A 19,472-nucleotide genomic window follows, 5' to 3' on the forward strand; every position below is an offset into this window, starting at 1 on the left:
ACTATTTTTCATTTTTTTCAACATTGGTTCATGTAATCCCGCTCCCTTTGCCTCTATATTTTTTTGTAGTGTAAATAGCGGTTTGATTATTTGTAAATATTTTTTACCTTTATTGCTTTTTATAGGTTTAGATGGGCTGTAATCTCTACGATGGGCGTTAGTCTCTAACAGCATGACTTTGTATATTTTCTTATCATTTTCGGTTACTAGATTGAGGTTAGGTACTTTTTTAAATAAAAGTTCATTTAAACCATCGGTTCTTTTATATGCTTGTCCTGATAGCGTGACTGTTTCTGGAGAAACGGAAACTTTCACAGAACCCATCATACATTTACCTTGTTCTTTTCTTATGCCAAATGGGATATCTTGAAACATTTCTGAAGACATTGACCATGACGAAGATTCCCGAGGGGAGCTGATTGATTGAAAGGTATTATTTGAAAAATCACTTTTAGTGCATTCTGATTCTGAGTCATCATCATTATTACGATCATCATCTGAATCGTTAGTGGTTTGGTCATCATACTTTTTATCAAATCTTGAATTTCCCATATCGATGTCATTTTTGATATAAATGTCATCTTTTATAAAAGAACTTTCCGTATTATTTGCAATTTTATTTAAAGGTGAAGTTATTGGTTTAAAAACAGATTCTATAATATTATCATTCTCTGATTTTAACTCCTTTATGAATTTAACTTTCTTCTTAACAGCTTCTGCAGATTTAACAATCTGTTCTTTTAATGATTTTTCCATAGCTATACTATTACCATTGGAGACTAGTATTCAACACCATAAATAAATGTTAAATAAGATTATTGATATGTGAATTATTATTATATATTATGTTGGATGTAATCAAACAAAACAAATGTATCAAAATTCATTCTGTATCGACCATGATTTTTGTCGCAATCTTTATTTATTACTAAATAATTATATGGTTTACTCCATATTTGAGTACACATCTCTCTAAATTGCGACCAATTCATATCGGTATTAACATGTTCATCATAAACGTGCTTTAGATTTACGTCATCTTGTCTAAATAAAATAATAAGATTAGCATTGTCTCTAATCAGTTGCTTGGGAATTTTACTATACGTCTGATTTAAATAAAAACAATCAATTCTTTTGTGTCTACCCATAGAAAAGTAATCGCGTATATTAGTCTGATTTTCACAAGCAACGTCATCGAACACTATGACGGAATCCATTTCAGCATCTCGGGGACTATCAATCTCATTATTTTCAGTATATTTATGCACATTAACTTCAGTAACTAATTTTAAAACATTAAATAAGAACTGGTACTTAGGTTGAAATAAAGTCTTTGAATAAATATAGAGATTATGATAATGAATTCCTTTTTCATGCAAAAGAAGTCCTATCATAAGATTTGTTTTCCCGCAATTTGATGGACCGCAAATTAAACAACGAATCGTGTTAGGTAAGTAATTTCCATGTCTCCTTATTTGACCTACATCATTTAAAGATAAACATATTTTGTCTACCTGAAAATTATAAGGTTGTTTAACGAATTTCATGTTTGACAGTGATTTTTACACATAATTTGATCACTTGTATGCAAATGTGCACCATGGAATGAAATCCAATTTATCATGCGTTGTTATTTAAACAGTAGGTACAATCCAATAAGTTAACCTATACGATTTGATGATCAGACGTTTCAGATGGCGCGAAGAAAACCGATTGGGCATTCTAGATCACGGCGAGCGAAGCGAGCGAAGGAGCGCAGCGACTGAGAGTGATCTAGAATGCCCAATATTACACTACTAATATTATTACTTTGTATAAACCTATTATTAGGCTATTCAAGATTTGGCCATACCATTATTAGGCTAAACAAGATAATGCGAAATAACTTTTTACTAATCGAGATTTATGCCATACGATTTTCGGCGAAACGAGACTTTGACCAAACGTTACTATGCAATACGAGATTAGGCAAATAAATCTTGGGCCAAAAAAGATAGAACCGAAAAGTGGTCATGAAAATGCACTAGGGTAGACCCTGCTCCTAGAACAGGGCATGAGTTTGTGATTTGTGTGCGAGGATGGAAACTTTGAATATTTTCTTGATTTTTTTATTATTGATGCAATAACATATAGTATTTTTTCTGAGTTACCAACCGAAGTCACCCCGTGACAGGGTGACTAGATAGGTACTTCTGCAAATTACGCCATCTATCATTGCTATTTTTAGTCACTACTGTCTATAGAAGAAATTCCGTCATTATCAATTTTACGTTACGAATGAATTTAGTAAACCCAGTAAACCTAACTAATCCAGAGGAAACCTAAAATATCTTTCTGTCTCTCTGAAAAACATACTTAATAGGCCAAACTCGATGCTTTTAGCTATTAACATCTTTGAAATAAAATTCAGTCACCACCTTGTTACTGCCCTCATCAGATCCTCACGAGACCATTCCTCAACCAGCACCATGAGACTGTGTTTTTGATGAATCCTAACCTAATGTTCCTACGTATTGTCATCACTTAGATCCATTGGCTATATTCCTGCTCCTCATCGGACCTTTACGAGACTGTAATGTCACGCGAGAACATTGCCCACTATATAATTTAATTTAATGTATTGAATATAGTGTAAGAATTATGCTTCCTCAATTTCAAATCAAATTATGTTGGTGTCATAAAAGTTGAAAAAGTGCAATGACAACCAATGTGCAGTGATTTTGTATCTGTACACGAAAAGATCGCGAGCTGTCAGTGCTGCCTAAACCGACGTGACCCTTCTTTGGAGGCCAGCGGCCGACTGAGTCAAACGTCGCTTGTGTTTATGATTTTATAACACAGAAAGCCGCCATAGATATTTGTATGAAGATTTGAGGGAAAAAAATTGCCCGAGTTTGTTATTAATTTACACAAAATAGGTGTGTGTTTATTTAAAAACAAGGTATTTAGCGCCTAGTCCAAGCATTTATCATTATAATTTGATAAGAATCATATGAAAATTCTTGATAATTACGACACAGTTGTTACAATACGGGAGTGTGATTTACGGGTTTTCTGAAATTAATTTACAGTTATCCATAAGCATTTACTTAAATTCGAATGATTCAGCACCTAGCTAGACTCTTCGGCTACCTGTGTGATTTTTTTCAAGGCTGTAGAGCATCATTTACTATATAATTCTATGACAATGCCAACCCTCGATTCCCTATTGCCGACCCTTAAGTACTTACATAAGTACCTACTTTTATTTATTGAACAATAAAACTGAATCTGAAAATATCCAATAAACTTACTTGCTCGTAAATCAGTTTCCCAGCCATGTTTTCCACTGTGAAAGCTAATTCAGTATTCGAATCTCGTCCTTGTTACTGAAACGACCTGATTACGCTTTAGGTCTACGCTTTATTACTGAGTAATACAGTGGAGGACTTACCAAGCTTATAACAAATCGGATTTTTCACCGTCCTTAAATCGAGGGTAGTTGGAGTTAATCTGGAATGGTAAGTGTTTAGATGAATATTCTTGTCACAGTTGCAGGCACAAGGTAGGTACTTTAGTCTTGGAAAGATTTTATTTCATGAGTAGAAAGACTCAAATTTGAAGCTTACATTATACAATGCGAGTGATACCAGTCCACACTGGTACTCGAGCCGATTAAGTGGTAGCTAATTTATGACCTCCTTTATAGCCTGTTTACGTTGATTTCCTCAACTAGATCAACGTTTTATTCATTTGTAGATAGGTAGTACCTATGCACTTCTCTCTCACTCTTTATTGCCCACCCCGACAACTCTTTCAGCCCAAGCTTGCTTGTGTTGTGGTGGACTAGGCCTAAAACCCTTCCTTCATTGGAAGGAGACCCGTGCCCCAGCAGTGGGGACGTGATGGGTCGTGATCATGCGCTTCTTAATAAAATATGGTAAGTACCTAATTGAAAAGAATTCATTGGCACAGGCCAGGATTCACAGACTCTCTCAGTGAGGAAGACGGAATCCTTATCCGTTACGCCACAACGACCATTTCCCATCAATATAATATAACTTAGGAGCACGTAAGTATGTAAGTATACATATTTTAACAATTAATATAAATTTACTACCTAGTAGGTACCCTAAATGTTCCCAAACTAAGCCCAGATCTGTGCCAGTTGCAATAAATATCTACTTGAGTTGGTTCCTAAGCGGAGCATTATTAAGCCTAAGGCGATTTATCGGGGTCTTTGTACTTAGTTCGCAGACTGTGATATGTCCGTATCTACCTACCATAGCAGGGTCTGGAACAAATGCCCCAGGGGTGCACATAAAGTACAATTTACCTTTACGTACCTACATAAATTTAGTATCCCTTAGGAGATTCCTAAGGAAAGTAGTTCCACAGCAGTTGATGATTATTGGCTGATGATGATAATACTGTGTTTTGCCTATCATCTCTTCCCCAAATGGTATTGGATTAAACTAGATTTATGTAAGGATTAATAATGTCAGTGTGGCTGTCTATGTAAGTCGTGATCGGCTGAGCTAGGCATAGCGCGTACGAGCTTACCATAACATGAGATAAGCTAGGTATTTACAAATAGCAACTTACATACAAGTAAGGACCTACATGTTACAGAACACAGACTTAGTTCATGTTCACGTCATAAATTTGGGAAATAAGTGCCTACACTTTACCCAGAACAGTTATCTGTCTGATCTAGCTATACCTATACCAAATAAAAGTGCATTTTAGTTTTTCTAACTACAGGTCAGCCCTAAAGCTATGTAGGTATGCAGGCAATAATACATAATAAGTGCATTGTCATGTATGATTGATTAAAACAATACTTTAATTTGTATGTACTTACTTAATATTTATTCATAACTTCATTCTATCGTAGGTATTCACAGTTAAAATAAAAACCGCTCATCTACTGGCCTTTTAAGGTCATTACAAGTTTAAGTATAAGAAGCCAAAGTATGACTATAATATTAAGAAAAAAAGTACCGAACCAAATTATATACACATAAAAAATACTTTACAAGGCATACTTTAGAAATAAGGGTGCTGTTCCACCAGAGATGTGATCTGCACCTGGCTATGCTGCGATGATGTGAAAGAAATATATTCTCACCAGTGCTATGCAATGTGGAACAATGAATATGATTGTTGGGTATCTTACATCCATAGCAACGTAGCATAGGTACCACATCTCTGGTGGAAAAGCACCCTAAGTCTGATATAATAATCAGACTATGATTTAATAGATAGAAAATTGTATTAAATATTGCGTGCTAGATTCACAACCCAACATTAAAATGATTTCAAAGGAACATTTATAGTACTGCTTGACATGACAGAGGTATAGATGATAATTTAAGGTATATATGATAATTTATTGCAATATTCGTACTGCAGATGAATGATAAATAAAAAAATAGGGTACTTACATAATTTATACCTACTAGCATGAACAAAACAATTTAAAAAAGTAAAAGCCTAAAATTAATTTATTTTTAATTATAATTCGAATTTTTTTACAGTTTTATACTTCTTCAATATTACAAAAGTATAAACAGACTAGGAGACGGAATAAGTAGACTTAGTACAAATATCATTTTCTACTAGTGATCATGCAGTAGTAGTATATACTAGTACATGCGATGTAGGTGTATAAAGTATGATGTATTCCTATCAATCGTCGTACCTGAGACGCTTTTCTGAATAGCTACTGCGCCTGTGACGTCAATTTGAAACAATAGTCTCTTTTCTTCATTTAGGAAATAAATGAGACAGAGCAAAATTTCAAAGCGAATAGCGTTTCGATGAGAAAGCACAGGTACACGGTAGACTAAAGCATCGGTTTATGTTTAGGAAGGATCATTACATAATAACCTTTGATCATGATTCTTGATCTTTTTACCGAGTTTACCTTTATACCAATCAACAGTTTATAAGTATTTGAATTTGGGTGAAACGTAAGTTATCACACTATAGTTTGATAGTCCAAGACCAAGATAATCATGCCTCGAAATTGAAGATCTGTGCAGCAAGAAAGAAAGCCACATTTTATTTTAGGTGTAATTACATACTACTTGCACGTATTTTTTTGTTGGAATATACATTAACAAACGTTTTTTTAAATATGAATACTAACAAAACATAATTATAATGTACTTTTTCCACAATTTGGAATAGATACAACAGATAATTTCCATAAAAATACTTCTTGAAATGTTAGTCAGAGATCTCAGTGGTCACATTATTCCCATGAAACGTTTTATCCCATCTAACACCACAGTTTCATCTAAAATAATGTAAGTAAATAAATAATTATTATATTAAATTAGATTACTTACTAATATTGTACTCAATTTGATGACGAACATACATACGGGGCATAGCTAGTTCAGCTAACAGTTAAAATTCATTCCCTCTCCTTTTTAAAAGTGCAAAAATCTGGGTGTTCAAATGAAAAATTTCATCATCTGATGAACTGAAAAAGTTGTCGAGCGATTATAAAGCGACTTGAAATCGCTCGTTTAGGCTAGAGTTATAACATGGCTAATGTTATTATTACTTGAAGATTTACGGCTATATTCGTAATAAATAATGTAAATTAGAGCAAATAAACTAAATTTAATAGCAGGATTTAAAATCGAATTCATGGTACTTATGTACTACGAGTAATACCTATTGTTATGAATATGATTTACCATGACAAGCTTATTTCCTGATAATTTAAGTTTTTTTATCCATAATTTTATACGTATTCAATTTTTGTACCGGTATTTATTGGCCAGTTACCTTTATCAAAATTAGGAAAGTGAAAAGTTTATATTTCTATCCTAACAATGATTTTTAGATTCAATATAGTATTATTTATTGTACCTAACTTGTTTTTTAATAGAAATGATTTACAGGAATCTTTACTGAAGCTGCATTGTAAAAACCCTGTAATATTTTATTTTTATTTGAACTTGTTGAACTTAAGTATAACTTTTTTATTCAAGCAAGAATTTGAAATCATCCGCCATCCAGGTAACGTAACGTACCTAGGGACATTTTCGACTACCCCAACTTTGAATGAAGCTATCGCAGCGTACAACTAAGATATTGATGTGAAATTTTCTTTATTCGGTAGGATATATAATCTATTATCACTAGTATTTGTGCTAAAGCTTATGTGTGGCCAGATTTTATTAAATTAAGATAAAAGTAAAAAGGCTTGTTTTGACCCAAGGTACGTTACACGTTTGTACCTTGGGACACTGTTTCCTATAGCTTTGTACTATGGAAAATGCAAACTTCTAAATAACCCCTTATATCTCTGTTCTTATTGATTTACTGCATCTCTCTTCTGTCTAGTTTCACTCTGGCACTAATAAGAACAGAGATATAAGGCGTTATTTAGATGTTTGCATTTTCCATAGTACAAAGCCATAGGAAACAGTGTCCCAAGGTACAAATTTAACCGTGTCCCAAGGTACAAAAAAGCAATATTTAACCAAAATTTAAATATCTTTATTTTTAATTAATAGGAATCTTTCAGATAATTGCCATGTCATAAAATTAAATAACTGAAAAGTTATACGTGACATCCATGTCTTTATTTTGAGCATGCCTCAATGAGATAAAGCAACACAAAAAACTATACAAAAGCTACTTTTGACTCCAAAAAACTTCATATTGTCTTCAACACACACTCGATGCTGGTATGATCACGAGACTCACTAGTTTTGCCAAGCGAGTAAAATACTATACCTAGGGTAGAATTTTAATGTGTTTATTTAGCCGGTTTTTAAAATACAATCAATGTCCCGAGGTACAAGCGTCCCAAGGTACGTTACGTTACCCTACAACATTTTCTTTTAATTTCTGGTTAATTTAACTCATAAAATAGAGTGGCAATACCAATCGAATATCTTTCATAGCCCCCTTAAAAGTTAACCAACTTAATACTTGCCCCGTACCAAACACAATCAATTTTCACCTCTTATTCGAGTGACAACCAGTCATCTTTACACAAAAGACTGCACTCAGCCGTCTCCAGAAACCTGCACTATGTACAATTAATTTTGAGCTTAAGGCAGGCATCGCAACGACAGCGACAACACAACCACATCGACATTTTGTCGCTGCCATAACGCAACTGCAAATAGCCGCTGCCACACTATTCACATGTAACCACAGCTTGACCACATTATGTCGCTGCGACGTGGTGTGGTTGTGGTACGTGTGAATTGACGCTAAGTATATAATGGTGTATGTTTAGTATATGATTCTGCTGGGAGCGGTGGCGGTGTTGGAGCTCATGGCCTGCTCCAGAGTGTCCAGGCGGCGGTAGGCGTGGCCGCGGCTGTTCCGGCGGCGCCCCGGCTGCCGGCCTTCCACTATCAGACCTAGGACCTGGAAATAGAGAAATGTTAAGTTTGTTACTGTGTAATAATCTGTTGTCTGTAAAGTCACTTAGCACGTCTGTCTGTATGTGTTTATTATGTCGTGCGGCTTAGATATTTAAAACTACACAACGTTTTTTTTTATAAGTACATAAACATTGGAACAAATGTACCTACAACAGATACAGTGATTTAGATGTATATAGGTAATTAGTATGATTACATGCTTAATTTATGAGAAAATTTAACCGGCTTAAAAGCTGTGGGCAATATCTTTTAGATAATATTGTATTCCTATGTGAACATGTCAAGGTCAGAGTTTTTGTGCCTATTTTATGCTTTAGCCATCGTGACGCATGGTCAACCTTATTAAGTACCATGTGACCTTTGAAAAGGTACATAAGGTGTATACAGAGAAATTGCGTGCAGTGAGTATATGTATGGTTTAATTTTAGCCTTATATAGTCGCTTCAACCAAGACATACATAAATATCATTATATTTCTAGAAAATTACTGATTTACCACAGAAATTAACAGCTCGGTAATAAAATACTTCAATAAATAACTCGTGACTTAGATAAGGAATTATAGCGATACTAAACTTATTGTAACAATTGTGTGATGTGATAATGAAAATACATAATATCTACCTATGCATCGTTTTTCATTAATTCTGAAATATATTACTTATTTAAGCGTTTATTCAAAATGTAGGTATAGTTTGTTTTTAAAAGTAGGTATTATATTGACTGTAGTAGAGTCAGAACTAAGGTCTAGATACTTCGACCCATTCAGTATCTTTTCTTAGTACACTTACCCTCGGTTTCGCAACTGAGTATTTGAGGTTGAGTCGTTCTCAAAGCCTACTTAAGTTCATACTTATTAAATTTCTGTTTCTGAATTGAGATTTCTTATGATTGAGTTTGGTTTGAGCAACAGAGCTTGAGAAATCTCAAATTTGACAGTTGGCATGCTTAACTTCATGCTTAGCGACAAAAATGCGTTTCACAACGCGTTTGACAGCGCTCAAACCGTACTTGCTCAAAGTTGAGTCTGTCAAATTTAAGTAACCAATTTCGACTACTTAAACCTTAATCAAATATTTTTACTCGTGATTATTGTGAAATATCAAGTATAATACAAGAGTTTTGTTTGCTGTACAATGTCCAGTGACGATACTTCGTTAATCTAATCTTATAACACCATTCATAAATGCAGCCATACCGTCACAAGAAGCATTTAATAGAGCCCAGAACCCAACAAGAAACACCATTGAGTGATGCTTTGTGGTGCTAAAGAGAAGATTCCCATATCTACATTATGGAATGCAACTCAAATTGCAGAAGGTTTACAAGGTCATTATGAGATGTTGCACAACATGGCTCTAGAACTAGACGATTATACTTGTGGTTCTGGACAATGAAATAGAAGAGGAACCATATGCTGTGCAGCCTTTGCCTCAAGAACTGCAAAGTTTTGAAAACAAGAAGAATATGCTGTAAGAACCATGTAAGAACAGCACTGGTGGAGACATATTAAATATTTATGAATGTAAGGACTTATATTAGATTTCATGGCTATAAATAAAAATATTTGTTGAAACTTTTATATTCTTTAATTAGTAATATTTTTTATCGGGAAACAACAAAAATCACAATAATTACTTAGAAATCAAAATAATGCTACGGGTTTGATTTGTTGTTGTTGTTGTTCTAAGGTACCCTGGTGGTACAGAGGGTCTTCACGAGAGTGCGCCACGCCGTCCGGTCCTCAGCAACCACTCTGACCTCCTTCCAGCTCAGGCCTTGCGCTCGCAGCTCGCCGTCGACTGTACGCCGCCATGTGTGCACGAGGCGACCGCGTCTGCGGTGGTGCGTCCCTTCTGATAGTGTGGCCGATCAATCTCCAATTCGCCATGCGACTTCTTACTCGATATGTAGTTGGTTAATCGATCCCTTAGTCACAATCGAACAGCAGAAGCGACTTGACCACGGAGTTGAAGAGGGGTTTTTACGCAACGCTTGAGCATGTTGGAGTCCCACACAGATCCGAGTTGAGGGAAGGCAGTTTTCGTTATTTATTCCAGCATTCACACGGGGCTACCAAGTCAGTGCTCTACTTGGGTACTCACTGGGTCCAGTCACTGAACTAACTAATTATTATCTTCCTTTCCATTTTAATATTTGGTTAGAATCCTTTAGTTTAATGGATAACTATGGTAAAATACACAAGATTATATTTGGTTTTGAAGATGAATATTTATGAAATGACAATAGATTTGATTGATTGACAATGAAATGACAATGACATTTCGAATTTCACAGATTGGATTTTGAAATGCGTTCCGTTGTCTATCCTGGTGATTCGAAATTAAAAGAAATATCTGAATTTATAACATTATGGCCTAATATATTATAAATAGATAATTCTTTTAATAATTTCACGTGTTTGAAATTAAATTCGTCAATATTTTTTAACAAAAATCCTATACAATAGTTTTATCGATTAAAACCGGTTTTTTGTACATATAATGAAACGTAAAGTCGTGCTTAGAGGCACCTTGATTAAATACTTAGCTAAGTACGGTTTGATAAAAACTATGTTCGACTTGTGAAACATAGAAAACCTAAGTATCTACTCAACCATTGAGCAAATCTCTACTGAGATTTTCTTAAATACTCTATTCTGAAACCGGGTGTTAGCCCCTGTTCCACAATGTCTGGTTAGTGGCTACCTGTGAGATAAAATACATGCTGTCACTTTCTGTTATTATTTTTTTGACAGTGACAGCATGTATTTTATCTCACAGGTAGCTACTAACCAGACATTGTGGAACAAGGCCTTAGTATCTTTGGGATCAGCCAATGATCTATGTCAATGTTCAGTACAAACACATACGCTCGATCGTAGAGTTACTCTAAAATCGGGACCGATTGATTTCCCTGACGGTACCCAACTTAAACTTGTTGACCATTGATCAATACTTAAATATGACTGTACTTACCACTTTAGTGACTTTGTTCTTGTTGTGGTACAGCACGTAGAGCACGACCACGACGATGATGCACGTCAGGAAGAACGGGAAGAAGTTGTCATCTCCGTCAGCGTACGCGTCCATGCTTTGGAACATTTCTGAAAATATAATAATTTCTTCATTTATTTATTTACTATTTTATTGCACGGTATAGTTACAAAAGTAATTACGTACAATCGTTCTATCAGGAGGACTTAATGCTAAAAGCATTTTGCACCTACAGGAGGTACAGGGAGCAGTAAGACATTAAGCATGTATGTGACATACATTAGTTATTATTATTATGTGTATAACAGGGAATGTGTTTAAAGAGTGGTGGAGGAATGAAACAGTTGGCGTAAGTAGGTACTAGTGGTGGGAAAAACGGCTACATTTTGATAACACGCTACAGACGCTATGTTACACATTTATAGCAGGTTATTTAATCCGCTACGTTATAACGATATTGAAGAGCAAAAAAAAAAAATTTATGAAAAAAAAATTTTTATGAAAAAAAAAAAATTATGAAAAAACCAATGAACTTTCCTTCATACTTTACAGGCTTAGGACTGTCTATAATGGCACATCACTGTTTACATAATGGCACATCACTGTTTCTCTTCATTTTTATGAATTATTGTCAAACGTTCTTTAATTGCAATAACTATTTACACAAAACACTTTAAAACCACAAAGTAATATCCTTTCAAAGTTTCATCCACTTACGAAAACACACGTAAAATAAAGATAGGTAAATTGTCCAGTCAAAGTTCAATCACAAAACATTTAAAATACGAAATTGTTCTCAGAACCAAATTGTCCGTTAGAAAGTACCTATTTACACTTACACAAACACTATTTATTTTAAATTTTACACTAAACCTAAATAAACACTATACCTATTTTAATACGTTACTATTTAAACTATTTATTATTATGTAGGTATATTTACAAATATTTATTTACAGCACGCAAATGCAACAAAACAAACAACGCGATCGTAATTCGTAACGTTGCGCGAGGCACAATTAGCATAGCGGCCACCCGTGGCCGTTGCCAAATCGCGACTGCGGAGCTAATTTCAGCAGATAGCGGAGCGCTATTGCGTAGTGAAGCTTGCAGCTTCGCAGCGTCTCGCTCTCTCACACGCGAGTCGCGCGACGTTGCACCGTTGAGAGAGCGAGACGCTACAAAGCAAGTGAATATCGCCTGCGCGGTTATCGCGCGCCACGTCTCGCGGCTGCGAGAAATAGCGGAGCCGCGAGGCTCCGCTATTTCTAGCAGTAGCGTCGTGGCAACGGCCGCGGGCAGACGCTGTCCAATTTTGCGAGCTAAGATCGCGAGGGCGCGTCGCGTTATAATTATAGCAGCATTTGCGCGTTCATAAAGCGAATGCTATTCGTTGCGAGCAAATCACTTGCTATGTTTTTTAGCTATATGTTATATTAACCTCCACTAGTAGGTACTCATAATAAGCGCTGATAGAGAGGTGCTGATGATGATGAATCTGAAGAAGAAGGTATATGGGTACCTAAACTACTTCATTTCATAGTCTTCATACATGTTCTTTTATACTTTGAAAATACAATTTGTTTAAGATAAACTGTGTTAAGTTTACATATTCTGTAGAGTAATTAAAACTTTCACAACGTTACTTTTTTTGTTAAAAAACATTGATAATAAAATCATTACAAGAGGTAAGAAAATCATTTAATGTTATTGCAATGTCTTATTCACATGTGTGTAAATAGTGATACACAAGGTCATTCTCAACATGAATAGAGAATTCAAAAGAAAAAGGTTGTAGGTATTTATTTAAAGGCCATCTATAATGTATTATGTTGAAGCATAGCAGATTTTGAGGAATTATACATACATTTAAATAATTATTATCATCATCAATTATTTTAAAAGTATTTCGTTTTTCATTCTATTGGTTAATACTAGCTCTTGATGGATTGTGACTATATTTTGCATTTCTGTACAAACCGCCACTGCATTAACTTTGGAGACACTCTATAAAAATTGAAACGGGGAACAGTGGCCTCAATATAGTGACAATTCTCTCACTCTCCCTAGATATGGTCTCATAGGCTGTGTTTCTACCAGGAAAGTGCATGCAAAGCATGTATAAATGTGCCTCTGGTAATTTTCTGATGTAAACCTAAGGTTTCATATTCATAGTCAAAAGAATGATAAAAAGTACAAACCTCTTTCAGCTGCATCAGAATTTGCAGAAGATATAGCCGTGATAGTTTTCTTGTGAGTGAGTTTGCCTTCGTACGGTTTCTGGGCAAAATCACCGACATCTGGATCATCTCCATCATCACCATTGAGGTCTAGAAGACTTTCCTTTCCCTCTTCAGAATCTGAAAAAGCATAGTAATATTATTTATTTCAATATTGTAAGTACAGTTTGTTCACCCGATCCAAGGGCACAATAATTGAGCCCTTATTTGATGTTCATTCTATTACACTACCTTAAAATCTGCCTAAACAGGAGATACATAAAGAAATTTAATCTCAGATGAACTGATAAAAATTGCAATCACATTATTATAAATAAAAGTAATAGGGATAGCAGTAAAAATTACAATTAGACTTTTAGTAAACTAAAATCCAATGCCTTTCCACAGTGATAGTGAAGGTAGAAAACAGTGTACACCTAGGCTTGTCATCATGCATAATATTAACACCAACACTTACCAACATCATCTGCATCGTCAAGAGATTCCTCATTAGCTGGTGCAGCTGCTTTGGGTTTAGTGTCCTCAACAACGGGGGCTGCGGCATCAGCCAAGCCACTGGGCTTCTTAGCCTCATCCTCCTTCTTAGGGGGTTCCTCTTCAACAGGCACTAATTTATTGTCTTCAACTGTTTCAGCAACTACTACCGGTTTCTCTACTGCTTCGGTTTTAGGAGCAACTACTTCAACTTTATCTTCCTTTGTCTTATCTTTAATACTGGTAACAATAGGCGGCTTTGCTGTAACCTCTGTGAGTTTAGCATCTTCACGAGTTCCAGGTTCTGAGACAGTTTTCACTGAATCAGCTGATGGTGGTGGATTCTCTGCTGCAAGAATTGGTGCATCTTGGGCTTCATCACCTTTGCTAACTTGTTGAGCATCAGTGGGCTTAGCAGGAGTTTCAACCTTAGTGCTGTTATTTACAACATGAATAGTTGTACTACCACTGAGATCTACACCTGAAGTTGCTATTGGAGGGGTCTTCAATAATTCATAGCCCCAGTTAAAATATTTACAGTAGAAGTTGGCATCTACACTCAAAAGGTCCTGCCCACTACATACCCTTAAACATGCAGCTTGATTTTTTAGGATTTCTGGGTGATATTCTGGGATTTCTGAGTAGTTCTTTAATTCCCAAGTCTTGGCTGTGTTACAGAGTGTAGTAACATCTAACGTTTGGCTCATCTGGGCTTTGTAGCTGTCGTCAGTAACGGTAAGTTTAGAGGAAGTCACTGCTGCGCACAGCTGTTTGTTGATGTCGTAAAACAGGAGACATTGAACCCGTTTCTCAATCGGTTCTCCAATAAAAACTTTACAATTCGCCTGTTGCTCCTTGATTCCTTTAGCCAGTAATGGACTCGCACAGGTATTTGCCAAGCTCTCCAAGTGACCATTCAAAGTATCAACAGGATTTCCTAGACCTCGGCCGTATGTGTTGATCACTAACAATAAAATTGAATAACGAATCATGTTTGCAATATCGGCCCCCACAAAAAGTTGGAACAAAACTATGCTTCAATGTTTATGTATTGCTGCACGAAAGCCACACAAAATATAACAGTAAATTCTCTTCACTTCACAAAACGAATTACGAAAATTTTGTTCATTTTGTTGGGTTGGATGAAAATGACGTTTTTTTATTTACTCTGTGACGATTGATTTGACATGTCAAAAGATCAACAAGCTCGGTATCCGTTTGGAACTTACTATTGTGGCTAGTGGGCGATCAGATAAATTATGTAGTCCGACCTTAGAGTATATGAGTCCGACATAAGATGACGGTGATACTGCATCAATGTGCAGGAGATGTGCAGCAAATGCCACATTAAGGCCGCATACCGTCTGTGCATCGTGCATCCATGTGCCCGGTAGGTATGTGACGTGAGTCCATTGAGCTTAAGCTATGAAATTCCAAATTTTATAGAGCGTTTCATCAAATAACATGACTTAAACAGACAAAATCCAATCTTAGTCTGTTTATATAATTTACCTAGGTATTTAGTTTCATAATTTAGTTAGTTATAGTAGTACATATTTAATTTTATCTAGTTATAAGTTTTGTGTTTGTTATTTAGATTCTCGTAAATAAATGAATAGTACCTTAGCCCAATGTTATAAGGGTTTACGGTCTATAGTAGTCTATACGGTTCGTGCTTTTAAAACGCACGCCTTCACAGACTAGTTAACAAAGACACTGAATGAATGTCAATTTTGACACGAGACGACCGAGCGAAGCGAAGCGAGCGGATTTGGTTCGACTTTGTTTTTCGTGCTTACTACTGTTTGATTATTTATAACTTAACGTTTACAGTTTATGTTTATTATTCTAGAAGAAAAAAGTATTTCACAGTTACTAGATTCGGTGTCTCTGAGCTGAAAGGATTGCTAACCCAACCCTAGCCATGTCGGGCCGGGAAAGACGGGTGAACGCGGGGAATCGCATGTCGAAGCTGTTAGATGAAGAGGAGGAAGATGATTTCTATAAAACAACCTATGGAGGCTTCGAGGAGATGGCTGAGGACGTGGACTATGTGTGAGTTTCAGTGAATTGTTCAATAACTCTTGGTAGTGTTGTGCTGCGGACTTGCACGGATTGAGTTTGGATACCGGTTACATCGTTTAAATTGGATCATTCAGATTGTATGTGGGGTTAGGGGATGTATTGTATGTAATAGTTGTTGTTGTTGTCGTCCTTAGGTACCCCAGTGGTACAGAGGGCCTTCACGAGAGTGCGCCACACCATCCGTATATTACTATTACAGATATGGCCTACCTAGACGGCCTAGCCAAGAACAGTGTAACATACTCTAGATATCTAATAACATATAAAATTAATTTAAAAAAAATCATTGGTACTTTTCAGTGAAGAAAAAGAAGTGGATGATGTTGTAGACTCCGACTTTGATATTGATGAAGATGATGAACCTGCGTCAGACCAGGAAGTTGATGAAAAAGCTAAAAGAAAGTCAGGAACCAAAGTTTATAAAGTATGTATTTTTAAAACTTAAGTATTTTTTATTTTTTTGAATCAGGTAGTATAAACTGATTTGAAAAGGGTATTAGGTATTTATTTTGTAAAACTAAATATGTTCTAGGATCCAAATCGAGTTAAAAAGAAGACAGCCCCATCCGCTGATAAACCAAAAAAGGAAGTTGTTAAAAAACCAAGAGAAAAGGTTTTTGATGAAAATAGCACAGATAGCAATGATAAATCCATTGATCTTTCTAATGGTAAGTTTTTTCCCCTCATAGGATACCTGCACCTTAGTGATGCCACACAAGCATTTGTGTGTGTTGCTCTACCATTGAATTAACTTTTGTAAAAATGGCTCCTAAACTGTGTCATTAACAAATATTATTTTAGTTTCAGGTCGCAAGTCCATCAGACAAAGCACAGCAGTGAAGTCCGCAGAAACATTGCAAAGAATTAAAATTAGATCGGAGTTGAAGAAAAAGAATCCAAAAAAAACTGAAGAGAGAGCACTTACACAAGAAGAGTTGCTTGCTGAAGCTGTCATTACTGAACAAGAGAATCTAAAAAGCTTAGGTAATTACATTTTATTCAATTTATATCTTATATCATAGGGAGTCAAACTGGTCGGTAGGCCTAGATGTATGGACGTATGTAAGGTGCGGTTACCATTAGGGTCAGAACTATTTCCAGTGGGGAAACTTATTATATGTACTTTATTCATCTAAATATTCTAAATTAATGTTAAATAATCTATTTACAGAATTATTCCAACAAATTGAACTGGAGAAGAAGAAATCCCGTCCAACCAAGAAGGGAATATCTGGCCCAATCATACGGTACCACTCATTCGCAGTTCCTGATGAGACCAAACTTTCTAGGAGTCAAAGTGAAATTCTGCCGGAGGACACAAGTCTTAGTGATTTAATAAAAAATGAGGAAGGTTTGTATAACACCCTTGAATACTATTAGTAGGAGTAAGGGCGAGGCCCCATTGGTGTGTTGCGTCGTCGCAGTCATATATAGGTCTCACACTTAGAAGTATGGATAGTAATAAGATAAGAGCGAGTTAGCATGACAACCCGCATACACGGTTGTTAAGACAATTGGGGACTAGCTATGTGTCTTGAGTATTGAGTATACAAACTCAGCATAGTTTATCTAGTTGTGTTGCCGAAAATAACTACTAACCAAAACTCTGTTAACCAAAACCACAGTTTCTCTATCAAATAAACCTATCTAAGTATCTTTAGCTGTAGTTTATTAATATTTAATAATATTTTTAAAGTCACATTTATAAAGATTGTTTAAACTTTTGCGCCAAGTATTAATGAATGCAGACAGTATATAATTATAATGAAATATTACCATCCATTTCCATAACAGAGTTACTAGCACCTCCCGAGGAAACTCCTCAAAACAATGTCAGTAATGAGGATGTACCAATGACCGAAATGAAACCTGAAGAAGACGGAGATTTGGAGGATGAACTGAAAACTGTGAACATGGACCCAATAGACGTGATAGGTGTTGATGAAGAGATACAAGTGGACGATATTAGGAAGTTGTAAGTTGCAATATTACGTACAATGTTCATATTGTTAGGTGTACAGGTGGGTCATTCTCTAAATTGACGAACGAACGGACTAGAATGGTCTCAATGGCTTCTTCGGGAAAGAAAATTTGCAGCAATCTAACCTAACCTAACCTCGACTCTTTCTCGTCGTATGAGTGACAATTCTCGTCCCTTCGTTCGTCGATTTAAAGAATAGCCCTTCAAGATTAGACTCTTTCGCTGCGACGTAATAAGCAGTAGACGATTGCGGGCTGATGATGATAAAGTTAATGTAATGACATCTGTGGGACACATAATACCTAAAGTTTATTTTTACTTGCAGAAAAAAAGATGAAAAGAAACCGAAGAAAAGGCAAGAATATACTACGACCAGTGATGCATTCTACGAGAGGACCCTGATATCATTCAAAAATGACATCAAAGACAAAGCGTTTAATGCCTCTTTTAAACAAGCACAGCCGAAGCGGAAGAGATTACAGCTCTGCGCAGTTACCAAGTCAGTATTTTGATTTTGGCAATATTATTCTTGTCCTGGCAGTTGTTTTTTATACCTATTAGCCATTAGATCTATAACCCATGGCTATTTTATGCTACTTTTATAGTATTTTCTTTCATCTAGGACCTAGATTTAGATTCATCCCATTGCGATACCAGGAAAAGTGCCTAAATAGTAAGTTACTATTATCAGTGGACATGTCACAACCGTCATTACTGGATTATGGACGTGTCGTGTCGCTAGCCACTATATGAATCCCATATAAATAGCTCAGGGCGTCAGGCTCAAGGCCATAGCATGACGTTATGCACTCGCATTTTACCCTTACCTATTCAAATAATAACCATTATTATTTATCCATACTTTCAGGAGGCCAGCCCGCTACATAGATCCAGTGACGAAGCTGCCCTATTCGTGCGTCGACGCATTCCGCATCATAAGGGAAGCATACTACCAACAACTAGAGGCGAAAGGAGATAGAACCGACCCACAGATGGCAGAGTGGCTGAAGTGGAGGCTGGCAGACAAACGCTCCAGATATGTCCAGATTAGTATCAAGTAGGAAACACAGATTAGATAAATATGTTGTAGTTGAAACAGAGATAAAAGATTACCAATGGACGATGATCTGTTTTAAGAATCTATGTTCGTGCGTGACCTTTTATGTGACGAGGATTTAGATTAGATTATTGTAGATCTCATTCTTAAGAAATAGCTATGTATTGAATTCGAAAATGAATTTTGAAATATAAGTTTTTTATAATAACAAACTGTTCTTTGCTTTATGAAGTCACA

At 35.8% G+C, this 19,472-nt stretch overlaps 2 protein-coding genes across 2 annotated transcripts; one reads left to right on the forward strand and one right to left on the reverse strand.

Annotated features, from left to right (window-relative positions):
• Positions 1–7,849: 7,849 nt before the first annotated feature.
• LOC105391552 (trans-Golgi network integral membrane protein 2) lies at positions 7,850–15,292 on the reverse strand. The gene is made up of 4 exons (XM_011563041.3): positions 14,096–15,292; positions 13,600–13,758; positions 11,381–11,508; positions 7,850–8,385 (listed from the first exon to the last, which is right to left on the reverse strand). Exons 1-4 carry the CDS (start codon positions 15,102–15,104, stop codon positions 8,248–8,250), a joined length of 1,434 nt encoding a protein of 477 aa, XP_011561343.3. The 5' UTR covers positions 15,105–15,292; the 3' UTR covers positions 7,850–8,247.
• Positions 15,293–15,853: 561 nt separating this feature from the next.
• Positions 15,854–19,443, forward strand: LOC105391550 (vacuolar protein sorting-associated protein 72 homolog). Its single transcript, XM_038119963.2, has 8 exons — positions 15,854–16,167; positions 16,498–16,621; positions 16,730–16,865; positions 16,999–17,181; positions 17,369–17,548; positions 17,992–18,172; positions 18,504–18,677; positions 19,047–19,443. Exons 1-8 carry the CDS (start codon positions 16,037–16,039, stop codon positions 19,237–19,239), a joined length of 1,302 nt encoding a protein of 433 aa, XP_037975891.2. The 5' UTR covers positions 15,854–16,036; the 3' UTR covers positions 19,240–19,443.
• The last annotated feature ends 29 nt before the right edge of the window (positions 19,444–19,472 follow it).

This window comes from Plutella xylostella, chromosome 6, assembly GCF_932276165.1.
Source record: "Plutella xylostella chromosome 6, ilPluXylo3.1, whole genome shotgun sequence".
Taxonomy (NCBI): Eukaryota; Metazoa; Arthropoda; class Insecta; order Lepidoptera; family Plutellidae; genus Plutella; species Plutella xylostella.